The sequence below is a fragment of the Eschrichtius robustus genome, chromosome 1 (assembly GCF_028021215.1).
Source record: "Eschrichtius robustus isolate mEscRob2 chromosome 1, mEscRob2.pri, whole genome shotgun sequence".
Taxonomy (NCBI): domain Eukaryota; kingdom Metazoa; phylum Chordata; class Mammalia; order Artiodactyla; family Eschrichtiidae; genus Eschrichtius; species Eschrichtius robustus.
In genome coordinates, this window is record NC_090824.1 from 5,538,032 (window position 1) to 5,564,710 (window position 26,679).

Below are 26,679 nucleotides of genomic sequence, written 5' to 3' on the forward strand. Positions count from 1 at the left end.
GCTTGGCCCCATCTGACCAAAGGCCTGGGACACTCAGCCTCCCGGGTTCATTTCCCCATCAGCACAGTGAGGAGTTTGGCCTGGATGGTCACCACGGGCCCTCCCAGCTCCTAACACTTCAGGATGTCCCAGCGACCTGCGAAGATGCCCGGTCAACCACCCCTGGGCAGTGGGAGGCGGCACAGCCACCTGCTTGGCAGAAGGGGCCCACGGGGGTCTCCATCAGCTATTTCCCAGCAAGGCTGGCAGCCTACAGCAGGCAGGGGCCCTGGGCCATGCTGAGACTTTCTGCGGATATAGCCAGGGGGTTCAGTGGTTATACACCTGGCAGGTGCTAGGGCTAGCCAGCTCGTGTTCAAATTTGGCTTCCCCCTCCCTGGCTGGGTGATCTCAACTAAGATATCTAAGCTCTGTGCACCTCAGTTTCCTCATCTGTAAAAGGGGAGGAAGAGGGCTGTTGTGGGGATTGAATGACTTCAAGTATGCTGCACCGTTCTTAACGACGGTGCCCAGCACACAGGCCACACTCAGTGGCAGGGTTAATTGTGGTTTCCACGCGGGGCTCGGCAGGGTTAGAGGAGCCACAAGGGTCTGGGTCCCTCGCCCATCCCACTTAGGGCAGAGGTAGGGGGCAGTTCGAGAGGGCGACCCTAAAGCTTTTTTCTGCAGCCTCATACCACACTCAGCTTCAGCGAGCAGCTGGGAGACCCCGACAGGCTTCTGCCTGCACCATTTCCTCTGCCAGGCACACCACCCCTAGTGCCAGCTCAGGTCCCAGGACAACGCCCAGGTTGGGTTGGGATGCCCCACCCAGAGCCCTCCCCCACTCCCCCGACACGGGCCATATCCGGTCCTCACTGCCCGGTGACCATCTATCTGCTTCCCCTCCCTGGCCCCCTATCAGAGGCTGAGCCCAGCCATACTTGATGCCCCTTGACCGGCCTGGCATGAGCCAAGGCTGAGGCCCTTAGTGGGCAAAGGAACTTCCACCTGTGAGCAGGACAGAGGCTGCAGGCCCAGCCCCCTTCTCCCACCCCCTCCCTCAGCTTCCAGGCAGGTGTGAGTCAGAGAAAAGAGGCAGGAAGGGGGTTTGTAAACAGTCACGCTGTTGGCACGGCACTGGGTAACAGAGCATCAGTGGTCTCACTGGGTCCATAGCCCGGTCGGCCCCCGGGGTTGGGCTGAGGAGGCAGAGGGTTCCCTGGAATTTCACTGAGCAGGGTGGGTGGGGAATGGAGATGACAGAGGTGGCCCCGGCACAGGCTTGAAAGTGGAGAAGTCTGAAGCCTCACCAGCGACCGCGGTGCTTGGCGTGGCTGGGTCCGGCGTGATGCTGGGGCCCGGAAGGCTCCTCCCGGAAGCCATCGAGTGCTCCCTGCCAGCCCACCCCAGCACTCGCTTCCTCCTAGGCAGCCTGACCCTCGCTGGGGCAGCCGCAGCCCAGGGGTCACCCTGGACCCATCAGTCTGATGACTTCCCTTGGCCCTACTAGGTGCCTTCGTGTTCTCTTCAGCAACTCTGACTGCCAGGCCACGGGTCCACGCCCTCTGGGCCACATTCCTCCAGCCGTGCTCCAGCTGGTCTGGGGCCTTCCACTCCCCACCGTGGGCAGGGCAGGCCCGGTCCCCGCCCTCCACCCACCGGCTGTGCCTCTGTTAGTGCAGCGAGGGCATGTCCGCCCTTAAAGGGCAGCTGCCCTCAGTGCTCAGGGTTCTACCAGGCTGCGTTCCTGCTGCTGCTTGAGATGCTTGGAGGTAAGCAAAGAACACCTCAGGCTGCAACGACACACCCACGGGGGCCACACGGATCTGCGGCTGCGTGTTTCAAAGACACGTGGGCAGGAACACACAAGGAACACGCGTGCACTGCTCGCACCGCATACGCATCCACAGGACAGCATTACAGACGGGCCACCCCTAGGCCACCCGCCACGCTCCCCTCCACCCTCGGACTCGGGCGCACGCACCAGGCGCGCACACGGTGGACGGGCTCTGGACGCACGATGGACAGCCAGGCCGGCCAGACAGACAGACGATGCTCGCCTACAGATGGGGGTCCTCGCGGCTGCACACGACGCCGGCGTCCTCCTGGTGGTCGCAGTTGTGGGAACCCAGGCCGGCGTGCGCGCACTCCAGCAGGTTGCGTTCACTGCCTGTGCAGCGCACGTCGTCCAGCAGGATGGGCAGCGTGTGACCCTCGCCGAACTCGGCACGCTTGGCGGCCCGCACGGCATACGCGAAGCCCAGCTGGCGGCACACGACGGCAGCGCCCTTGGTGTCCCAGGCGTCATCGCACACGGTGCCCCAGCGTCCGCCCGCGAACACCTCCACGCGCCCGCGGCCTGGACTCAGGCCCGCCGGCCGCACCAGGCGCACGGCGCCGTTCGAGGGCTCGGGGACCTTGGTGCCCAGCCGTCCCCGCCGCCGCCCGCCGCCCCGACGGCGCCCGGGCCGCGGGGTGGATCGTGACGGCCGCAGGGTGGGCGCGAGCGGAGCGGTCGTGGGGCGGCTGCGGCGGGGAGCCTTGGTGGGCGCGGGCGCCGTGGGCCGCGGGGTGCTCTCTGTCCTCCGGATGAACTCTGCGCAGAGGAAGAGGCTGTGTTCGGAAGGACCCCGGCCGCCGCAGCCCAGCCCACGCGACCCCACCCCACCCCGGCTCTTCACCCCAGAATGCAGACCCCAGGGAAAGATGTCCTCGTTCTGCCCTCTACTCAGACCCTGAGGATGAGGTGCCCCAAGCGTGCTTCTTGGGTCACCCTGGCCTCACAAGGTGCCCACCTGGAGCTGAATGCCAGGTGCTTCTGCAGCCCTTCTGCACACCCTTGCTGGCAGCTGCTTCGTGCCTATGCTGCTGGGCCTCTCCCCACCCCCATCCCTCCTCCCCTTCTGGGAGTCCCCTGTCTGGCAGGGGAAGGACCCTCACACTGTGAATTCCTGAGCGCAGTGGCAGGGAAGGAGTGTCTGGGAGAGCTTCTCTGAGCAAATGACGCTTTCTGGCTGCAATCTCTGGTTTAAGGGTGAGGAAGCTGAGGACAGCTGATGGTGGGGGGGACGGGGGGGGTGGAAACTGCAGTGGGTGGAGGGCAGGCCCGCAGGATGGGAACCAGCCTGCCCGGGGCCCCTCTGCTCAGGTGAAGCCCTCCCCTCCAGGCTCCCAAGGCTGCTGGTCCCCCTGCCCATCACAGGGGGGCTGGTTAGGAGCTCTCTAGGTGCGGGGCTGTGGTCCACAGTGACCCCCGCCCGTTGACCCCTCCACTGGGACCTGGACTCATTAGGTGTCGGGGAGCTGTGGTGGGTGATTCCCTTTGTCCCTGTAGGACGTGGCCCTCACGCTTGGCCCAGGTCAGCCATAGGGCTAAACGTCACTCCACATCAGACACTCTGCCAGGCACTGCCTCCCTCAGGGGAGGTGGAAACCCCAAACTGCTCGGTTACTATGGGCAGGGATCCCGGGGCCACCGGCCAGTCTCACTTGGAAAACCACTGAGATGCGGGCTGAGAAAGGGCCTGGATACAAGACCAGGTGCAGGCTGGGGCCGAACATGGGCCAGACGCTCCCCCAACCTGCACCCTGGCCCCCACTCCACCCGCAGGGAAGGACTTCCAGCTCCCAGGGCTCTTGCTTCTCCGGCTGCCTTCACTGCCTAGGCTGCCCTTCCCCGACCTCTGCAATGCACTTTCCTCTCCGTCCAGGCTCAACCCTCAGCCTCCAGGACCCTCCCAACCCGCCCCCTCCACCCCCAGCTCTGCACTGCTCTGGGTCCCCATGGCGCCCAGCACAACTTCTGTCAAGGGGCCTGGGACACTAAATGACCCCTCTGTCTGCCCCAGCCAGGACCGGGCCTGGTCTGACTTCTTCTGTGGCCCCAGCAGCCAGCACAGAGCGGGTAACTAACAGAAATGCAGAAACTGCTGAATGAGTGAATGGAAAACTCTGCCAAGGCCCCAAACCAACTGCAGCTGGAAGCAAATTCCCCAAACACCCAGCTTCCCCAGCCTTCCTCTTCCTGGCGGGGCACCCCTTCCTCAGGGCCGGGTACCCCCCCACCCACCCAACCTCCGCCTCTTCCTGCCCCCCACCCCAGTCTGCCAGCTGGAGCCCTGCTGGGCACACTCAGCCCACTGAAGTATTTCCTTTGGCCCACGGGGCGGTTTTGAAAATTGTGAACTAGTTGCCAATATTTTCAAATCGGGAGAGTGTACAGTAACAACCCAAGAAGGCAGGGACCATATCTGCTTGCTCAGCATTACAGCCCCAGTATGAAGCACATATATGTGGTGGATGGATGGATGGATGGATGGATGGATGGTCTGCTTGTCTTGAGAACTGGAAGATCTGACAACACTGGCTCTCTCTCTGTTCCCACCTAGCTTGGACCCAGTGGAACAGCCCTCTCCTCGGGCCATACCCTCTTCAGGTGGCCCCAGATCCCATGGGTGGTCATTGTGGCTTTGCCTGGCCCTCGGCTCATGAGGATTTGTACCCCTCTCTCCCCACCAAGCTCGTCAAAACAGAACCATCGTAGAGCAGACCCAGCCCAAACGCTCCCCTAGGTGCCCTTGCACCTAGAATAACTCATTCCAATCTTGCTCACATATAGATATACCCTCCTGCTCTGTTCCTCCCGAGAACTCTGAGTGAACCTTGCCTGGGACCAGCTATTTCTCCCTTTGCCATGCTCGTTGTGAGGCCTGCAGCCCCTGGGAGCCACCCACCGTGGCCTGGGTCTGGCAGACACTGCATGAGTGGAAGGGGGTTTAAGCAGTTCCACCCACTCCTAGTATCTCCTGTGCACGGGGCCCAGGGCTGGGCGTGGGGGCCAAGGAAGGGCATCGAGGCCCAGCAGGGAGCGTCCACATCTGGAAGAGGGGCAGCGGGTGTGGGTTGCAGGAACTCCCACTGTGTGCCCAGCTCGGTGGACACTTACCTTCTTTGGGCACGAAGTGGATGAGGCGGCTCCGGACCTTCACCTGGGCGGGTTGGATCTGACACTTGCCGGGTGGTGCCCGTCTGCCGACACACAAGAGGTCATGAGTCCCACCCTGGGAGCCCGCCCTGAGCATGTCCCTCCGACATCACCTGCCCCCTGAAGCCAGGCGGGAAGGGGAAGGGCCGGTGTGCGTTCAGGCCTGGCCACGTGTGGGTGGTAACAACAGTGTCCTTGCTGCTCTACGCCTCCCAGACCCCAAGAGTCCAACCCCGGGACAGGAACCCCCTATAACGGCCTGCCAAGTGCCCGCTCAGCCTCTGCCTGAAGAGCAGGAGGGCCGGCGGCCGCTCCTAATTCACAGCATGAAGCGTCCTTGGGATGTGATCAAATGTCACAGTCCTTCTCCCCAGCCTGCCGGTCCAACGCCTGTAACTGTCACCACAGCCCCATTCCTGCACGTTACCCTGGTCCCCATTCCCCACAGCCTCTGAGGAGGGTTCCTCTCTGCCCCTCTGGTTCTGGGATTGCTGGTGATACAGAATCAAAGGGAAAGGTTAAGTCGATCTAAAGGATAAAGTGGGGAGAGAGAGGAAGCCTCGGGGCTGGCAGCAGAGCTGAGGGCTCTGGGGGCCTTGGAGTGCGAGGCTAGAGAGGGCTGGGAGAGAACGGAGCCCGAGAAGGGTTGCCAGGGCTATGAATTGGGTCTCCTTGGACATCTTTGAGGGGCACAAGTAAGGAATGGAATCCCATTTTAATGAGCTTCTGGCCGTTGATCTGTGAGTCTTTGAATGGGACCGACCCTATTCTGGGACCAACCCACGTGGGTCTAAGACTTCAATGGGTCCCAAGAGCATGAGGGGAAAGCCCAAGGGCTGAAGCAGCCACGTGACCTGGGGTGGCTTTCAGACAGCCCTGGCAAAAGAGGGAAACCGAGGAGGGACGTGGGCCATTCCCCCCAGAGGCTGAAACACAGCCCAGCTCACACCCTTCTCCAAGTTGCAGAAAGCGTGGGTCTTCTGGCTGCTCTGAACTCCACATGATAGCCACACGCTTCAGACCGACCCAGCTGGGTTTTGTTCCTTAAGGAAATTACATAAAAATTTTTGTCTTGCCAAAGGGTAGGAGATACACCAAAAAATGCCACAGTGGTTATGGTTGGGTGGCAACGGATGACCCCACCCTACCCCCTCTGCTTCCCATTTCTTCATTTTCCGTATGTTCTGGAATGGCGCCCCTCTGCAATATGTTGTGGATGCACAAAATTACGTGGATTCCAAAAGAGAAAAATGAAAAAAGGGATGAGAAGGGTCACGGAGGGAGGGAGGGAACGGGGGTCTAGCCCGTTGCTGGCTCCTCCCACCCACGAGACCTTGAGCAGAAATCCCTAAGCCTCGGGTTCCCTCTGTTGCGCGGGGGCCATGAGCCCAGAAGGATACCGCACAGACTAGAGGAAACAGTGGGTCTCAGGCAGCATCTGGCATGAATTAGGTGATTATTTCCTTAGAGAAGCACTCTTTTTTCAAAAACTGGAAACAACCTAAATGTCCAAGGGATGGATCAGGCAATCACGGTGCAGTGACTCAACAGAAAATTACGCCGCCATCAAAAAGGAGCCTTCTGAGGGTAATGTTGCAACGTGGAAATGTTTATACAAAGTAAGGATAGACCTACAAAGAAAAATGCAAAGTTTGCCTGTGTTGCTCCACAACGACTTAAATCCAAAGAGGGCCGAGACTTCGGGGAGAGGAAAGGAGCAAGCGCTTATGTTTTTCTTGATAAATAGTTATGTCAGTAGTTAATAGCTTTGTGCTTTCAACAAAAAAGTGTGGTAAACAAGGAATGTCTGAGAAGCTGTCACAGACTAGAGGAGGCTAACAGGACATGATGACTAAATGCAACGTGGGATTCTGTATGGGATCCCCGAGAAAAGGACACTAGGGAAAAACTAGAGACATCCTTTTGTTTTTAAAGTATGGAGTTACCTCAATTAAAAAAAAAAAAAAAAAGTGTGGCATTTAATGAATAGTAATGTACCAATATTGGTTCATTAATTGTGACAAATGTACCATGATAATGTAAGATGTTAATAATAGGGAAAACTGGGTGAGGGGTATATGGGAAACTCTGTACTATCTCTGCAACTTGTCTGTAAATCTAAAACTGTTCTAAACTTTAAAAAAAGAATTTAAAAAAATGTGATGGTGGGGCCCATATTTATGGGCCCCCACTGGTATCTTTGGCGCCCTCCTAGCATGAATAGAACTGGACTTTGAGGCTGGCAGATGGGTTTTGAATCCTAGATCTGCCCCTCACCAGCAGTATGAACTTAGCTAGTCACTTCCACTCTCTGGGCCTCAGTTTTCTCATCTGAAAAATGGGCATATTAACCACAACCACCTTAAGGAGTGGTAGAGAGGGGAAATGAGGTAATGGAGGGGAGGGCTCCTGGCAGACAGTAGGAGCTGAGGCCATGATGGGGGTGGGGTGGGGGGACTCACCTGGAGGGGTCGATCATTTTGTAGACAACCCCACGTGCCACTGTGGCACTCGGCACGCCCGTTGACATGAAGTACAGCTCCCCTTGGACATGAAACGAGGCAAGAAGTGAGAACACTGCCTGGAATACCATCCCGGCCAGCCCCACGGCCCCACCTCAGTTCCGAGGTGCACCCCAACCTCAGTGAGCCAGGAGGGGAGAAGCTGCAGGTCAGTGTAACTCTCCAGTCCCCAGAACTGGAAACCGAGGCTGAGAAAGGCATCCAGATGTGCCCAGGGGCCTCTGCAGCACAGCCTCCCGGGCTGCCGGCTGCTCTGCCCGGACCCTCCCAGGCTCTGACCTCTGGACTCTTGTCTCCTCCCTGGTGACCCAGCCCCACTCCTGGTCCCTGCCTGGGTTTCATGCCCAGGACCACACACCTCTGAGCACCAATGGAGGTCCACAGCCCAGCTCCCCACTGACTGCTTACTGATGACTCAGCTTCCTCATCCCCAAAATGGGCCTGCCTCACAGGGCTGTTGTGAGGATGAAAGAGCATATAGTAGAAGCTCCATCAGTGTTAACTATTATTGCTGTTGTTATTGTCGTTGTTGCCCAGGGTCCAGGTCCTGCCAAGTCCTTGGGGACACGGTCTCTCTCCACTGACCAGCAGGCACCTCCCAGGCAAGTAGCAGGGGCAGAAGAGTTCGTGCTTGGGGAGCCTCTAGTGTGAATCCCAGCCCCTGCACTTGGCCCCATGTGAGCTCCAGCAGCTCCCGGACAGCCCCACTCAGAGCCTCTGTTTGTAGAAATGGAATTATGAGCACCTGGTGCCACGGATGCTCTCAGGGAAACTGAGTTCTCTGCTCTCTCCCCACCCCCATCCTGCCCCCTGGCCCTTGTTGCCACGGGTACCCATGCCCAGGAATTAAGCTTCATTGTTCTCAGCTTCCAGATGAGAAAACAGAGGCTCAGAGAGGTCAAGTGACTTGCCCAAAGTCACGCAACTGGTGAATGGTTAAGCAGGCCTGGAACTCAGAAACATCTGCTGTCCCCAAGCCCACACTAATGTAGGAGACGTGGTAGCTGGGAGGCCCAGACACAGGCCACATGTGGCTCAGTGCGATGGTTCAGCCATGCTAATACCTTCCGTCCTTGTAAGAGGCAGCGGAGAGCTCTCCCAAGGATGGGGGCGGGGGTGGTTTCCCCAAGGAGAGGCCAATACAGACAGTGAGAAGGGAGCTTGAAGGAAAGCATGTCCCTGGTGACTGGTGCAGTCAGGGAGGGCTGCATGAGGGAGGTGTTTGAGAATCAAGGCCCAGGAAACCTGGGGAATTCTGGAAGGGGAAGACACTTGAGAGGTGACCTGTGCAACTGGGGTAGACCAGCTGTGGTGGGGAGCTGGGGGCTGGGGAGGGCAGGATGCTGAGTGGTCAATGGCCCCTTACCTCCCTCCAGGAGCACCAGCCCTGCCTTGGCGGGCGGTGGGAGTGGGGGCGGGGAGCAAGTTGGTGGGGGGAGGAATAGGTCCACAAGGTGTGATGCACCCCGTGGGAGGGAGCAGGGCCCCTGGCAAGCAGGTCCCTGCTGGAGAGTCCATAGGCACAGCTATGAATTTGCATGTGGCTTTGAGCCTTAATTCCCTTTCTGGGCTTCTTTCTGGAGAGAAGCCCTTGGGAGCGGCCACTGTCTCCTCCCTGGCTGTGCAGCCCTCCTTGACCCTATGCTCCAGGCGCTGGAGCACCTCGGAGCTCCCCGCACATGCTGCTCCCTTGGCCTGGATGCCCTTCTCCATTGTCTGCCTTTGCCTGACCAAGCTTGAGCTTGAGGTCCTGCTCTGGGAGGCCTCCAGGGGCCAGGCCATGTCCAGTGCCCCCCACCCCACAACCAGGCAGGAAAAGTCAGCCTCAGTTTCCCCATCTGTAAAGTGACAGCATTGGACCGGGCGCACCCCAAGGCCCCACCCAGCCTTCATCTGCGGGAAGCTCCCAACCCCGTGCACGGGCAGGGAGCCCCCATGGCACTGCTAAGCCCTGCCCAGGGCCACACTACCCTCCTGGTGTCTGCGGTATGGACTGTCCCTGGAGGACACTGGGCCAGCAGAGGTCCTTGTTTTGCAATTTGCACGTGTCAGAAGATCAAGCAGAGAGGCAGAGGCCAGAGGGAGCTGGGAGAGGTTTGCTGGCATCAGCCCCCCAGGGCTCTGTGCCTTCCGGGGCCACCTGCCCAACTCACCAACGTGCTATCCCTGGGCTGTCTGTCTTTGAGGGGCCTCCTCCTGGCTGTCCATCCCTTGGTGTCACTCAGAGGGCTGAGGAAGGGCCCCCTGGGAACTGCGCTTTCCAGGCCCTCCTCTGGGTCTGGGCTCTGGAGGGGGAGGAGGGTGGGGGGAGGGCATCCCCCCCTTCCAAAACATGTTAACCCCCTAACGACCAAAAGAAATGGCTTTCAAGGGCCCAGTGGGCTCAGGGAGGGTGGTGGGGTCTGAGGCTGCCCTTTTGAAAATTTAGACCCTGACGGGTATCGGTTCAACAAAGGTTTCCCAGACTCAGGCCTGGGGGCTCTGGGCACTGGGCCCTGCAGGGGACACCTCTCGAAAGGCCCCTGGGAAGGCGTTGCCTAGTAACCTGGCCAAGCATCCACCAGGCCCCACCGGGGGCCCCTCAGCTTTTGTCCAGGGACAATCCGGGGCCAAGGACAAAGGCGGGATCCAGCCTCCATGGTCCTTCTTCCTCTCCCCTCCCCCTCTGTTCCTTGCATTGAAAACACGAGTGCCTGAATGGGGGACCCACTAACAGGCAAGAAAGCGGTGCCCACCACTTTCTGAAGACAATGCGGCTTCATTTATAGGCCCCGATACATTTGCCATCAGGAACCCAGGGAGCTGGAGGTCCCCAGGGAGGCACTCTCCCCCCACCTGCCTGCATTTCCACCATCACAGATCCTTTCCTGGTCCCATAACTGCCCTGGACTCTTACCTGTGGGGTCACGCTATCCCTCCCAGCAACCCTGCCCAGGGTGAGAGTTGGGGAAAGGGAAGGACGGGGACCACTGCTCCCATCTTCCAGATTAGGAAATGGAAGCTCAGATGAGTGGGAACTGACACCGAAGCAAGGCTCAAGCCCTCTGAACACGTCACTCTCCAGCCAGAAGGTGATTTCAGGCCTGAGATGCCAGCCCTCGAATCCCAGGCCAGAAGGACCCATGGGGTGGGGCACAGTCTCAGGCATGGGCAGCCTGGATGGAGAGGCCTCAGGAGCGCTCACCGGCCTCGTCCTCCGCGAAGGAGATGATGTGCGGATAGTAGTTGTTGATGAGGCCCGGGAACGCACAGGTCTGGCCACGGCCCATGCAGATCTCATTGTACTGCCACTGGCCTGTCCCCAGGTTCTCTCGGAGGGACATCAGACGCCTGCGAAGGAGGATGGGCTGTGGGGTCATGCCTGGCCGGGTGCCCGAGGGAACACCACCCACCAGTTCATCCGTCCAATCATCTATTATCCATGCAACCAGGACCATACATAACTTGCAGGGTCCAGTGCAAAGTGAGCATTCAGGGCCCCTTGTTCAAAAAGTACTAAAAATTTCAAGACAGTAACAGCAGAGCATTAAACCAAGCATGGCCACTTCTGAGACGGAGCCCTGTGTAAGCGCACAGGCTGCACAGCCATGAAGCCGGACTCACATGCAGTCTTTACTGAACACGTCCTATGTACCAGGAGAAGCACAGGGGTGAACAAGACCAGCTTGGTTCCTGCCCCCTCAGCTCAACCCCACCTGCTGACCAGCAGGAGGCAGTCAGGAGCTGACTTCCAGTTCAGAAGCCTCCAAGGCTGGTGCCCAGGAGTTTCCACATACTTTGGAGCTGCCTCCACTTCGGAGCATGAAATGGAGAATTTGACATCTTCAGAAAATGTTGATCTTGTCCCTTACTCCCTTCTATGCCTGTCAATCACCTATTGATACTTTCAGGCCCTGCTCGGTCATCCCCTCCTCTGGGAGGCCCTCCTGACTGCCCCTGTGCTGGGCTTCCCCAGCACTGCTCACAGGCTCTCTGAGGCCGGACTCGAGTGGACCGAGTGTGGGTCTGTCTCCCTGACTTGGGTACGAGGTACTCTTCAACTCTGTTGCTTTGGCCCTGGCACGAAGCCCGACCCAGCAGAGGGGTTTGGGAAGTGTTGGCAAAATTCATTGAATTTCTGTGTTCAGGTGGCTTGGGCACTCCTGGGGGACGGCAGAAGGGAAAAAGGAGAATCGGGGTAAAAAAAAGGGGCTTCATCTAGACCCATTTTCCAGATGGGATAACTGAGTCCCAGAGGGAGACCCTAAGCTGGGAGAAGGACCCAGCAACCAGAGGCCCAGGTCAGGGTTCTCTGTCAGCTCCAGCTGTAGATGCACTGGCCACAAAGCCACCCTAGGTCAGCAGCCTGGAGGAGGTAAGAATTCTACCAGCCTCGGGCTTCCTTATTTCCTCTCCCGAGGGACCCAGTTCAGCTGCCCTTACATGGAGAGGCTAGGGTGGGAATAATTAAGAACTGGTGGTCCAGTGGTTAGAATTCCACGCTTCCACTGCAGGGGGCCCAGGTTCAATCCCTGGTCAGGGAACTAAGATCCTACAAGCTGCACGGTGTGGCAAAAAAACAAACAAACAAACAAAAAATTCATTTCACATGAGGCTGGAAGGGTCCAACAGATCCTTCCACCTTATTAAACAAGCAAACAAACAAACAAACAAAACACAGAAATTGAGCACATTCTAGATTCTAAGTGCTGTATATGTATGAACAGGTCTCAAACAACCCTAGTAAGCAGGTACTATTGTCATTTTGCAGATGAGGAAACTGAAGCACAGAGTGGTGAAGTAACTGGCTCAAGGTCACATGGCTAATAAGCGTGCCAGGCTTTGAACATAGGCCATCTCAGCTGTACTTTTAAACATCATGCCAGGTGTATAGCTTCCCTGGGCCTCTCTGGTCCTCAGTTTTCCCCTCTATACAACAGGAGAACGAGATGGTCATGAGTTTCCATAAGCTCCCCTGGGGAGAGAGGCTGACCCACAGCAGGCTTGGGAGGTATGTTCTACCCCCTCCGAAACCTGTTTGGGGTGTGACTCATCCCAACCCCTCTCCCCCCCACACACACACCCTCTAGGGGCTCAGTGGGTGGAGGCAACACTGCCATAAAGCATGGGAATCCGGCAGCCAGGCTCCACGGGCCCCACAGGCAGACCTCAGCTGGAGCCCCAGCTCCCCACTCTCCAGCAGGGTGACCTCTCTGGCCAGTTGGTGCAACGGCAGGTCCTGGCTCCCAGGAGCCAGATGGCCCCGGGGCTATCAAGGGTGTTGTACACTCCCCCACCTTTCACCTCTGCAGTCCCTGCCCCCTCAGAACTGGTGTCAGGCCACTTACCCGCTCATGAAGTCTCCGAAAATGTAGAGGCCGTTCAGGTTCGGGTACTCGCAGCCCCGGTAGACATAGCCCCCAGTGACCGACTTGCCCAGTTTGTGCGGGTAGGCGAAAATCGGCAGCACATCATCTGCAGAGGCGGGAGAAGCTGGGGTGAGCCTGCAGCCGGTTCCTAACAAGGCTTCTTGGGTGGTCCTGAGTCTTGCGGGGCGGGGGGGGGGGGGCAAGGGGGGGGAGGTTCCCAAGAGGGCCCGAGATGGGGCCCCAGACAGTCAACCAGAAAGGGTGGTGTTTCAAGTTTGTAAAGCGGGGGTGGGGGGGGGGTGGGGGGGGCGCGGTGGGTGGGGGGGGGGCGAGGGCATGGGTTTGCGCGGGCAAGGGAGTCCCGGACGGGGGCGCGGTTGGCCACGGAGGCAGGCGCGGGCGCACAGCCGTGGAGTGGGGGGGCAGATCCGGGGAGACAGGTCCTCGAGGGCGCGGGGGGGCGGGGGGCGGTCACCGAGGGAGGTGTTGGCACACAGCTTGCGGTCGTAGCACTCGAAGCCCTCGCGGGCGCGCCAGCCATAGTTGCGGCCGCGCTCCACCAGGTCCACCTCCTCGAACTTGTTCTGACCCACGTCGCCGCAGAAGAGGCGCCCGCGGCCCGCGCCCGACGCCGGGTCGCCGCGGTCGAAGGAGCAGCGCCACATGTTGCGCACCCCGAGGGCGTAGACCTCTGGCCGCGCGGCGGGGTCGCCCACGAATGGGTTGTCGGACGGGATGCGGTAGAGCGGGCCGCGCTCGTTGCGGTCCACGTCGATGCGCAGCACTTTGCCCAGCAGCGCCGACCTGCGGGCCGGGTGAGAGAAGGAGCCGGCTCGGGGTCTCCCCGCGCCAGCGGCTCGGGCACCGCGGGCCAGCTGCGGGGATAGGGGTGCCGGGGCCCGGGGCCCACGGCCAACCCAGGTGCAAGGAGAGCCTCGGCTGTGCGGCCAGAGACCCCGGGTTCACGTCCTCCTCAGCCACTTACCAGCTGGGTAACCTCATTCATTCATTCGACATTTATCGGGCACCTTACCAAGTGCCAGGCCCTGTCCTAAGTATTGGACATACATACCATCTATTGCTTTGTTTCATCCTCACAACGAATCTTTTAGGTAGGTGGGTGCTATTGTGATCCCCGTTTTACAGATGGGGCAGCTGAGCTCAGAAAGGTCATAAAACATTCCCAGTTGCCACATCCCCAGTAAATGATAGGAGTGGGATCCAGCCTAGGCAGCCTGGCTGCAGAAATCCAAGCTCTTGACCACACTTTCTAATCTCCCCGGAGCTTGGTGTCCTCCACTGTGATATTAGGTGGTCCCTCTCTTTTCTGCCTACTCACAGGGTTGTGCTGCAGGGTGAAAATACCAGAAAAATTACTCCTATTTACAGCTTTCTTCCAGCATCTAGCACAGTGAGCGGCATGTAGCAGGTGCTCATGAAGTGTTTGCTGAGTGAATGAATGAATACCTGCAGTCAAAGTCAAGTGCCCCACACAAGAGTACAGGTCAGGGCAGGGAGAGGGGAGAGAGAGCACCTCAGATCTTAGCAGGAAACGGGAGGCTGGGGTACTTGCCATCTCTCTCATACAACCCCAGTGCCATCGCAGCATGTCAGAGAGCCAAACAGGCCTCAGAAGCGGTTTAATTCACCCCACGCTCCACACACACCACCCTGATCTCAAAGATGAGGCAACCCACGTTCTGAGAGGGAGACAACTTGACAGATCCCTCAGGCAGCTCTGGACTGGAAGTGAGGTCACTCCTCGGCACCATGCAACATCAGCTTCCGGAGCCCTTGGAGTGAGGAGACCTCAGGATGTGCCCTCCAGAGCCACGCAGAACAGGGTGCAGCCCTAACCTCCACGCAGCCACTGGGGGTGAGCAGCTTTTGGGTCTCATTCATTGCATAACAAAAGTGACACATGATGGAACCTGCAACGTGCTTAAGCAGATGTACGCCTTCTTCATCTGTGATTTTTTGATGCGCTTACTTACTGCGTGGTTTTCCCCTAGCTGTTAGCATTTTGGTGCACTCCCTTTGGCTTGCTTTTCAAGGCAGGACTGGCCGGTCCACCCATTTGATGCAACTGTGTACCCCATCATTCTCACATAGCATCAGCAGCCAAGCATTTCCCTCATCATTAAAGATACCTCACAAGTATTCTCTTTCATGGTGATAAAACGGTCTCCCCCAGTAGACGCCCCATAGTTAATCCCCTATCGTGGACTTCCAGGTTTGGCCCCAGTGAGTTCCTCTCATACGCTCCAGTCTGCTCAGCACCAAGCCACAGTTACTCCCTGGAGCCCACACACCACGCACCAAGCTTTGATATATAAGTGGGCAAAACTCATAACAGCAAAATAATGTTTTAAGTCCTGTCCAATTATCCACAAATCCTTAATTTCTATTTTCTCAACTTCATCTCTAAATACATCCCAAACATGAGAAGGCTGCAATGATTCTTACACTGTCACGTATGAAAGCACAAGTCACAAATTGGGAGCACTTTAATTACTGTAATCAACATCGTACTCGCTATTTTTACTTTCTGGGCTGAGGAAGGTTTTGTGATTTTGACTAAGAGAATGGAGGAGGCTGCCCTGAGACTCCTGGATATCCTCATCTATATGCACGAGACTCGTGTGTGTGTGTGTGTGTGTGTGTGTGGTGTGTACGTGTGTTTGTGTGTAAGGAGGGGAATGGTGGCAGGCCATCTACTCAAGTCCAGAAGTGAGGAACTGAGAGCAAGACTATGCCTCAATTTCTGGGCCATCTTGGGTGACCCTTGGGGCAGAAAACCCACATGCCCACCCATACAGCCCTGCTCCAACCAGCCCACACGCCCCATTAGGTCTGGAAAACACCCTTTTCCTTCCTCTGGCTCCAGCTGGGCTGGGCAGACTTCAGAGAAAATCTGATCTTCCCAGAGGCTCTGTGATGTCACCTCTCAGGTACCCATGACAACGTGATCACCTTTATTCTTCATGACTAGATTATTATTATTATTCTCCCCATGGGGAGTCTTCTTCTTCTTCTCTAACTGTTGAGAGGAAGTGACTGGGTTCCCCAGCTGGCTAGCTGCAGACTGAGCTGGGGTCCAAAGCCCTTTCTACTACCCTACACTTCGTGGCCGAGGAAGTAACCCCCGCTCCAGGATAGTATGTAAACTAGGAGTATGTAAAACAACCCACCAGCCAACCAAATCAGAACATACTTGTTTTGGGCATTTCCAAACTTTCCAAAGGGGTCTCCAGCCATCCCGCCATCTCCAGTAAAGATGTAGAGGTACCCATCATCCCCAAAGAGCAGCTGGCCCCCATTATGGTTCGAGGCTGGTTCTTCGATCTCCAGGATTATCCTAAAAGAAGACAAACACCCCACCCCCCAAAAAAAAACCTCAGCCAAAACACAAAACAAGATCACAGCAATAAAACCTCCTCTCTCCTGGATGCCATTTCATAGTTGGAAAGACTTTTCAGATCCTTTATAGCAGGTGATTTTTATAAGGATCTGGCAGGCTGGGCAGGAATAATTCACACCATTGTGCCAATGAGAACCGAGAGGCTCAGAGAGGTTGAGCAACTTGCCCAAGGTCACACAGCCCATAGATAGCAGAGCTGGGACTAGAACTCAGGACTTCTAGTTCTGGTCTAGCGCTTTTTCCACTCTCCCCACAGCTAGCACCTGCCCTGTTAGGATCGAGCGAGACTGTTGACCCAGTCACTGGCACGACTGGTTCTTCATCATAGCTACCCACACGCCAGCCACTTAAGCCGAGCACTTCTGACACACTCTCTCATTGATTATGTGCTGCAGCTTCTAAGGAGGAGGGGCTGGATGGTGTGGGTTGTGCTCAGTCACACTCACTCCTCAGCAACCTCCTTTACTGCCAGGGCGGGAACCTTCCACCATACTGCCAGCCAGCTGGCTTCCGGTTAGGGGCTTGCCAATGGAGGAGGGAAGGCAAGGAGAAGGGAGGGGCCACATTTCCCTGGTTTCTGGTGCTGCCTCCAGAAGCGGTGGTTGCAGGAAGGGCAACAGTGGCTGGCAAATATGGACTCCTGGGTTTCCACCCAGACATCTGGATACCAGGAGGGGCAAAACTCAGCAGCACAAAGACGCTTTTGCCTTTTGTTCCTCTAGCTTCTCACAGGAACTCATCTTTAGGTAACCTGACCGTCCCCTTTTCCTTCTCCATCCCTCCCAATCCCTTTGTAGCCAACTCCCTGTACTAAATTCCCTCTGATCGAAATGCTTAGGCTGGTTTAGGTTTTCCAGGATTGGTGACTGACTTGCCAAGCCCTTATTAATACAGATGAGAAACCCGAGATACAGAAATGTCAAGCAACTTGAACCCAGGACTTTGGACCTTCAGAGCCAAGACCAGAAGCCTCTCTATTGTGAGGCCAACACACACGACTTGGTAAGTCATACACAACCCCAAACTCCAGGTCCTCCATGGAGAGGACAGCTCAGACTGTCGGTCATCCATCTCCCACTGGGGTCTCAGCCCTGAGAACAGAGACTGACAGCTGACTCAGGCAAGGATGATCACTCACTCCTGGCTCTGCCCTGAGCCAGCTGTGACTACTTCTGCCCCTGCAAGAGTCAATTTCTAGGCTTGTACTTGTGAGGTCCCCGTAGAGCCTTTGCTGAACCCTAACTCTGCAATATATTCATCTGTTTATTTTGTGTTCCACCTTCAGTCTTCATCAGGAATCAGTTTTTTAAAAGTCACCACTGAAGACACATCCACTCTGTCCCTCTCTCTCCCCTCTGTGAGATCCATGTGATAAACTTGGCCTCTCTTGGAGAACTGGTTGTGCAGCCTCATAGAAGGTAATGAGAATTATGTTTTCTCCTTTTGCCCTGGCTGCCAGGAAGCTCACAGGCAAAATCTACTTTAGACCTCACATTAGCCAGCATATTTAACTCCTTCTTTTTATACGTTCAATGTCAAGAGTTTACAATTTTACTGAATGCATGATGTGCTATTATTTGTCTATTTCCCCTCAGATCAGTCCTGGTCCTCCCCTTACATGCTCCTCTACTTCAGGGGGCCAGCTCCTGAAAACTACATTTCCCATGCTCCTCGGCTACATGGCCTCCAGCTAGGTTCAGCCAGTGGAAGGCATTAGCCAGAGACTGGAGGGTGGGGAGTGGGGAGTAGCGGGGTGGAGAGGCAGCGGTATTTCTCCCTCTCTCTCTCTGTCTGTTTCAGGCAGTGTCTTGGCAGTCCCTGCACCTCCTACCTGGCTCCAGCTCCCCCAACCCAGGTCCACCATGGTTCCAGCTTCCACCAAGTGGCCCCAGCTCAGGGGCTCCAGTAACCCCACTTCTCACAGCCCAAGAGACGGAGGCAGCTCCCTCCGTTTGTTAAACTCAGAGTTGCCTCCCTTCTTCCCCAGCTTGCTCTTTCATCATTTCCAACACCCGAGGAACTAATTCCCAGTATCAAATTCTGCCTATTTGAGTGACCTGGTACAGGATTTATTTTCCCATTGGAGACAGATTATGTATGCCCTTCTTGCCAGGCTAGGTCAAACCTGTTTTGAAAACAGTTGGGGCATAACTAATATCCAGAGAGCAGGCTGGGTGTTGAGAGGAGCAGAGGCCTGGAGGCAAGGAACGGATAAACCTGTTGGGGGAGGGTGGGGAGGAGAGCAATCTACCTGGGGGGCAGAGGGTCCAGGTGAGAAATAGGAGGTGGGGCCAGGTGAGACTGGGGCCTTGGGGCCATAGTGCCCTGGTAGGAGCAGTGGGTTGGGCCTGGGAGGGAGGCAGACAGACCAGGGTTCCAGCTCTGACACTTCCTAGCTGTGTGACCTAACAGTCCCGTCACCTCTCTGAGCCTCCACTTCCTCATCTGTAAAATGGGGCTGTATGAAAACCAAATGAAATGCACCATCTAAAGTACCTGATCCAGGAGGAGTTGGACATGACCCAGTGATGTCTGTTTGGCACCTGCCCCTCCCCTGACCCCAGAACAGGGGGTTCGGCCCCCTCACCAAGCGTGACATTCAAAATATTTCACAACTCTTGAGGGGCACAACTCCAGCTGGCCATATGTGGTCACGCCAGTGCTCATCCGTGCTCACGGCCCCGCCCCTCCCGCCTGGGCTCCCGGGGAACCACCTCTCCGAGTCGTGGTCCACAGCGTTCACGTCATCCTCTGAGACCCTGAACTCGCTGATGCGTATCCACTCGTGGAAGCCCACACCCACTGAGTAGTAGACGTAGAGCTTGCCATTGTGCCGGAAGCCGGGGTGGAAGGCGAGGCCCAGGAAGCCCCGCTCGTCGCCCTCCCAGGGCGACGTGAGCACGGCCCGGCTGATGTTCAGGAAGGGCTTCTCCAGCCGCGAGCGGTCGGGCAGGTAGACCCACACCAGCCCCAGCTGCTCGGCCACGAAGAAGCGGTGGGAGCCGTCCCGGGCGTGGACCATGGCCACGGGGTTGCGCAGCCCATTGGCCACCTCCTCCAGGCATAGCTGCAGGCAGCCCATGGCGTCGGCCACCACACGGCCCAGGTTGGAGTTGAGTTTCTCGTTGACCAGCAGGCGTGGGAAGCAGTAGTCCGTGTCGTCCAGCGACAGGTAGTGGCAGAACTTGGCGCGGTTGCCCTCCAGCGTCCAGAGCTCGCGGTCGGGCGACAGGTGGCGGAAGAGGCCCCGGCACGACCGCCACAGGTCCAGGCAGTAGTCCTCGCAGAGCCCGGGCACGGTCCTCAGGGGCGTGGACGGATCCTCCGCGTCGTAGAGGTGGGCCGCATACGGCGAGCATTCCTGCACAGACAGGGATGGCTCAGGGATGCTCTGGGGTGATCTTACCAGCTGTGTGACCTCGGGCAGGTCACCCCATCTCCTAGAACCTCAGTCTGCTGATCTGTAAAATGGGAGGACACCATCTGTCCATTACCACCAACTGTCTCAACTACAGCAGCAGCTACATGGGGCCTGTATCTCCTCGCCTTCATTCCTTCTCTCTCGCCTTGATGCTTCTGTTAGAATAACCACACTATTACTACTACTACTAACATCAGCATCAGGAGCTACTCTTAAGCACCTACTGTGTGCCAGAAAGGATCTGAGGCATTTTTATACACTTTCTCTTTTAATATGCTGCCTCTGCCCTATACCTCCATGATTCACTCCACTTTTTAAATTTTTTAAATTAATTAACTTTTTTGGCCACACCACATGGCACGCAGGATGTTAGCTCCCCGACCAGGGATCGAACCTGCATCTCTTGCATTGGAAGCACGGAGTCTTAACCACTGGCCCACCAGGGAATTCCCTCACTCCACTTTTTTTAGATCCCTACTCAAGGGGCACCTCCAGGAAGTCTTCCCTGACCACCCATCCATCACCCCCATCCCCTCCTGGCCTCTGACTCGGCTTAAAAAACAAAAAAACAAAATCTTAACATTCCCTGATATTATTATAAAATCAGCGTGTTTACATGTTTATTGTCTGTCTTCCTCAGAACCTAAATTCCACGAGGGCAGGAATTTTGCCTGTCTTGGGCACTGCCGTACCCCAGAGCCTGAGACCATGTCTAGCACATACGAGGCCCACAGTGAATACTAGGGATTGTGCCGAGGACTGACCCACCCTGACCAGCCCTTAATGGGGAATAAGGGCTCCTCCCTCCATTATTCATTTAATCATCACAAGGGCCCATGAAGGGGGGCTTCCCTGGTGGTGCAGTGGTTAAGAATCCGCCTGCCAATGCAGGGGACATGGGTTCGACCCCTGGCCCGGGAAGATCCCACATGCCGCGGAGCAACTAAGCCCATGCGCCACAACTACTGAGCCTGCGCTATAGAGCCCATGAGCCACAACTACTGAGGCCCGCGCGCCTAGAGCCCGTGCTCCGCAACAAGAGAAGCCACCGCAATGAGAAGCCCACGCACCGCAACGAAGAGTAGCCCCTGCTCGCCACAACTAGAGAAAGCCACGCGCAGCAACAAAGACCCAATGCAGCCAAAAATAATATTAATTAATTAATTAATTAAAAAGAAAAAAGAGCCCATGAGGGTGAGAGTGTTACAGACAGGGAGACCCAGGTGCGGGCCCCCCAGTGTCACCCAGCGGCATTGGTCAGCATGGAGGATCTGGGTTTGGTCTCAGGCCGACCCCATCCTCCCAGCACTGGGGAGGCTGGTGCATGTACACGTGTGAGTGCGTTGATTACGTTCATGCCCACATTTCCCCCTGACCACCGGGACCCCCTTCCTCCATCCCTTAGTCACCTTGGGCTCAGCCCCTCCCAGGCAGGGCCCTGGGGCTGTCCTCTGCTGCCAGAGCTGCTGTTCTGTGAGGTAAATGAATCAGGAACCCCCCGGCCCCCGGGGCACCTCTTCAGACCTTCTTGACCTCACTGGCCCTGGGATCTACAGGCGTGGCTCACCCCGCACCTCCCACCGAGGGCATCCCCATTGATGAGACGCTTGGGACCCCACTCATCTCCCACGTGGGCCTTATCCAGAATGTGGGGGAGTTAATGCCTGATGTGGCAGACCTTTGACCCTTGGGAGAAGGGAACTGATGGATAACTTGTTCTGCCCTCCTCCTCCCCCCCCACCCCAGGACAGTCCTGATTCACAGTTTGTGTGGTTTCTTGGAACCACAGTCTTGCCAGTTCAAGCCATCAGTCACGTTTGGCAGCAGCCGACTCGCAACTGCATCCTTGACTGGGCTCTCCCTCTGCCCCTTGTCACTTCCGCTTACAGCGTCCTCTCACCCTAATAAGGGATAGAGCCATGAGCTTTGCCCCAGGTTCTGCTTTCTGGGAAACCAGGCAGTGGCAACAAATGTGACCAGGCCTCTCCCAGCTTCAGGCTCCAGCGCCCACCACCTGAGAGCTGAGAGCTGAGAGCCCCCCAGAGCAGAGGCCTTAGCACCCCAGGCTCTCTAAGGGACTCCCTCGGTTAGAGCCTCTGACCTGAGCATATGTAACTGTTTATGTGCCTGATACCCCCCCGCTCACCCCCTGTGTGAGCTCACCAGGCCAAGGCCTGGTCTGACTCAGCCCTGGGCCCCCGAGGCGTCAGGGGATGCTCTTCCCGCAGCAGGGGAGGTGCAGACAGGCACACGCTCCCCCCTCACAGGCAGGGCCAGGCTGGGTTCCAACAGGAGGCCCTCAGGGGCAGAGGGTGGCAGGCTGCCCTCCTGGCTGTGTTCTCAGGCTCCTGGCCAGGGGCCGTACCCTCCCTTTACACGATTGTGGCTTTTGGTCACACCACGGCCTGTCCTCCTGGCCCAACTACTGCTACTGTGGGCCTGAGGGCCACTTGGTGACGTGCTTGTGGGTCTGGTCAGTACTGCCCAGGCCCAGACAGGGAGAGCGTTTTCACATGTTCCAGACGGCCAGGCCCTGGCCTCTGTGCAGTGCCACCTCTCCCACGGTTCCCCTGGAGCCTCCTGTGACCCAGCCAGCAGCCGTGGGTGGACCAGGGAGGGTCTTTGTGCACACACGCCTCATTTAGTCATTGCGAGGTAGGGTCATTGTGATTTCTACTGTATAGATGAGAACCTGAGGCTTAAAGGAGGCCAGGCGCCAAGAAGTGGCCAAGCCAAGGCTCAGACCAGGCCTCATGATGCCCAGACCAGGGCTTTTCTCAGATTACTCAGAAGAGTTTCATTCAACAAGTGTTTACTGGGTACCGACTCTGTGCCAGGCACTGTCCTCGGCTCCAGAGACACAGTGGGGAGCAAAACAGACTTCTGGAAGCCAATCTGAATGCCCTCCACTCATCAAAACCCCACCCAGAACTAGAGATGGAGCAGGGAGGGCCTCGAGGGAGCCAGGCTGGAATTTCAGCATCCATGCATCAAACCACTGGGTCCGGCCAACCCTTACTCATGACCCATGCACTCTTACTTACACACAATACAAACCTGGTGCCCAGGCCTGAGTAGTCCAGAGCAGGAAATGACAAGAGGGTGCAGCGGTCGCTGCTCGCAAGGAGTTCAATCGGCAACTAGCCTCACAGTGGTCGGTGAGGGGGAGGCAGCAGAAAACCCATGGAAAACCAACCCAGTATCACATTGCTTAGCTGTCTGGGCCTTTCAGCACAGGGGCAAACAGCCTGCCCACATTATCGCCCCGAGGTTGCCAATGTGCCGTCGCTGACACTCATGAGCCATGGTCCTGAGTCCCGAAGGCTTCTCATGTCCACCGTCTACTCTTTAGGAAGACCAAGTCTTTTTTTTTTTTGGCTGCGCTATGCAGCTTGCGGGATCTGAGTTCCCCGACCAGGGATTGAACCCGGGCCCTCAGCAGTGAAAATGCTGAGTCCTATCACTGGACCACCAGGAATTTCCCCAGGAAGACTGAGTCTTTGTACACAGTATTCTCTTATAGGACATTCCCTTCTCGCCCACTTCTGCATCTGGCAAACTCCTATTCATGACTCAAAGCCCAACTCAACAGTCTTCCCTTACACCTCTATTCTCTCAGGGCCCTGATTCCCCCAGCCCTTGTGGATGCTCCTACAGTTCTCTGTCCATATCTCAGACACAACATTCACCAAACTGTAATTCTGTAGCTTGCAGTGTGAGCTCTCCACTTCTGCTGTCACCTCCCCACTGCTCAGCTGGTCTGCTTGACTAGGACTTAATTATCTCTTTGTGTGTCCACCCCATAGGCTGTGAGACCATCCAGGGCAGGGACCCCAGGGCCCAGCACATGGTGGGGCTTCAAGAAGGCAGGCAAGGTGATTAAGACAGGGGCTTTGGAGTCAGAGGACACTGGAGACTGAGTCTACCATTCCCTGAGTGACCTTGGGCAATTTCCTTACCCTCTCTGTGCCTATGTCTTCATCTATAAAAGGGGAAAAAATTCGAACCTCATAGAGTTATTGGGAGGAATAAACTGAAATGATGCATGTGTTTGTTGAAATAATGCTCAGACAATATGGACTATCAAGAGGCAACTCAGTGTTCCCTCCTCCAGGAAGGCTTCCCTGACTTTTTCAGGGTAAGTGTGGCCTTTCTCACTATGGCTCCACAGTCACCCTTGGGAAGCCTTTTGGCCATTCTGGTAAGTGTCTGTGTGTCTGTCTCCTGAATTGAACAAGGGGACTTTTGAGACTGAGCTTGCTACTGGCCAACTGCCTCTGGGCCCAGCACCCAGCATAGGGCCAACTCCTAACAGGCTCCGAGGAAATGTCTGCCCAGTACCTGAGCCTGCAGAGCATGTTTTGCACAGACTTCTATCAGAAACCATGCTTTGAAGATTTTAGGTACTTAAAGAGGCCACCTCAGTTACATGGGAAGTTCGTCATGTGGACTGGCTCCCATCAACCTGAGACCTGAGCGGCCATGTGTCACAAGTTGTCTCTACTCCTCCCAATGACACAGGCATCAGATGGACGAGGGCAAAGCCCCAAGAAAGGGTCTAAAGGGGCCAGGAGGGACTACTGCCATCCTGGGCATCTAGAGGAGTTGTGGGTGCCAGATAGGGGCAGGTTCGGGGGGGACTTTGGGCGTAGGCATGGTTTCATGGTCTCTCTCTCCATCTGGAGTCCAAGCAGATGTGGATCCCTGAATGCCGTCATTGACTGAAACTTGTAAATAAGGTACCTTGGCCACCTCCCCTCGTGGAAATCTGGAGGTGCTCAATCCAGACGCAGCCTTGGCTTGCAGAGAATACCATCCCCCATCTAGCACTCTCCTTCCCTCCCTCCCACGAGGGCCTGCCAGGGAAACTGTGATCCAGCCTCGGGTGCACTCTCCAAGCTTGCTCCAGACATGAGGTCACTCCCAGAGATGCCTGGGGTGAGATGCTAGTGGCCATTCTACCACTGCTTGCGCAAGGCCAGGCCGTGCTGGGAAGGCTCCCAAGGAGAGAGGGGAGCCTCCTGCCAGGGGAGGGGTAGCAGGACTGAACCTTCCCTTCTCCCTCCTCAGACCTGCACACCTTTGGGCCCTGCTGAGCCTGGCACATAGTAAACGCTCAATTAAAAAAAGTGGAGTAGATGCATGCACTCTGCTATGTGACCAGGGTGGGAAGACCACCAGATCTGGTCCCCAGGAGTCCCCAGGCACGTGAGCTAGGTGGACACTTGGCCAGACCATTCCGGCTCCCCTGAGAGGCACAGTGGGTGCTCAGCAGAGTACACCAAAGGACAGCTGCCCACCCCCTTGCATTCTGGAGCTCCCCAGGGTCTGTCTCCTTGTCTGCTCCCAGCCCCCCCTTATTTCTTACCCAGATGGCCCATTCACACGGCAGTGATTGTGGTCCAAGTGCCACCATGGTCACCACTGAGTTGCGTGACCACCAAGCAAGTCCCTGCCACTCTGGGCGTTCCCTGAATCAGCCTGTAGGCCCCACTCAGTCTCTGCTCAGGGCTGGGCAGCCAGTGGGGACCAAGGAGGCACTAGAGAAACCCAGGCAGAATCGTCCACTGAGCCGTGAGTATGTGTCATTTAGTCTTCATGGCAACCCTGGGGGGGAAGCTAGGATCGCCCCTGTTGTAAACATGACGCAACTGAAGTGCAGTGATGACCTGCCCAGGGTTGCAAAGCCAGGAAGTGGCAGAGCCAGGATCGAACCGTAGTATGTCTGAATCTAAGCCAGCCCTCTCGCTCCTCCCATCAGCGCCTGCCCCTGCTGGCTGAAGGCTACGACTCTGTGCTGTGTGGGCAGGACCCCTCCACCCATGGGTCCTCTCACTGCCCAGGTGCTGGGCCAGGGCCAGCCTTAGGACTTCTCAGCCTTGACCCATTGCCGGCCAGGGGTTCTGGTCAGGCACTCCGGAATCAGGAAAGCGAACAGCTAAGGCACAATCTGGTGTGAGCAGAAGCAGGACCTCAGCCCTCACAGGGGGCAGAGGGGTTTCACCAAAGGGATGTCACTGGGGTGGTCCTGGAGGATGAGAGCGCCTATGCCGATACCGGGTGGGAGCGCCATCCCAGGGAAAGGGCACAGCACAAACCAAGGTATGGTCTGGAATCACCTGGGACATCTCAGCACCGGGGGTCACCCAGGATCAAGCACCAGTGCACGTCAGGATCCCGGAGTAATGAGGGTCTGTCAGACAGCTCCTTCAGGTTGGGGGAAGGGCCCTCATTGGGAGCAGTGTCCCCCCAAACCCCTCGACAAACCCAAGTCCAGCGCTTTGACCACGCCCTCCGCAGGGGTCTGCGGCTCCCATCTCCCCGGGGGGCAGCGCAGGGGAGTCCCCAGCGGGACAAAGGCTTCCCACCCTGGTACTCCGACAAGGGCAAGGCTCTCCAGGGCCGAGGCACTGGGGGTCTTTAGGCGGTGCCAGGGCAGAAGAGCCCCCCAAACTCTGAGGGAGTGATGACCTCATCAGGAGGGGAAACCGAGGCCCAGAGAAAGCCCAAGTCACAAAGCTAATGATGGCAAAGCCCAGAGCCATCCCAGGATGCCCGAATCCCTGCCCCGTGCCCAATTACTCCTGCCGGGGGCGGGTGGGGGGGCCTCGGGTTCCAAAGCCCGCCGCCCACTCTTGATCTTCGCCCAGTGGGGTTGCCAGAGCCGACCTCCCATCTGGGAACTAGGCCCCTGGCGCGCGCCCCGCGCGCCCGCTCACCTGGCACAGCAGGTCAAGCGCGTAGCCGGCGCACTCGGCCCAAATCGCGGCGTCCACGCGCGCCGCCAGGGCCCCGAAGCGCCGGGCCAGGGCCGCGTCGTGCTCGGGAGCGCAGCAGCCGAATGCCGAGTACTGCGCGCAGAAGCGCAGCGGCTGCGGCGGCCGGAAGGGCGGCCTGAAGTCCAGGCACTGCGGGTGCGCCGCGGCCCCGAGCGCCCGCAGCGCCAGCAGCGCCAGCAGCGTCCGGACCCCGGTCCCGGCGCCGGCCCGCCGGCCCGCCAT

At 57.3% G+C, this 26,679-nt stretch overlaps 1 protein-coding gene across 1 annotated transcript; it reads right to left on the reverse strand.

The window, feature by feature from the left end:
* Positions 1–1,091: 1,091 nt before the first annotated feature.
* HHIPL1 (HHIP like 1) lies at positions 1,092–26,679 on the reverse strand. Its single transcript, XM_068549838.1, has 9 exons — positions 26,398–26,679; positions 18,972–19,618; positions 16,051–16,194; positions 13,312–13,640; positions 12,816–12,942; positions 10,673–10,818; positions 7,429–7,510; positions 4,928–5,010; positions 1,092–2,578 (listed from the first exon to the last, which is right to left on the reverse strand). Exons 1-9 carry the CDS (start codon positions 26,677–26,679, stop codon positions 2,043–2,045), a joined length of 2,376 nt encoding a protein of 791 aa, XP_068405939.1. The 3' UTR covers positions 1,092–2,042.

Coding starts and splice junctions, on each gene's coding strand:
- HHIPL1 (XM_068549838.1), bottom strand. CDS start 26,679: ATGGCGGGCCGGCGGGCCGGCGCCGGGACCGGGGTCCGGACGCTGCTG. Junction 19,619..26,397: donor CGCTTGACCTGCTGTGCCAG/GTGAGCGGGCGC, acceptor CTGTCTGTGCAG/GAATGCTCGCCGTATGCGGC. Junction 5,011..7,428: donor AAAATGATCGACCCCTCCAG/GTGAGTCCCCCC, acceptor GTGTGTCGGCAG/ACGGGCACCACCCGGCAAGT.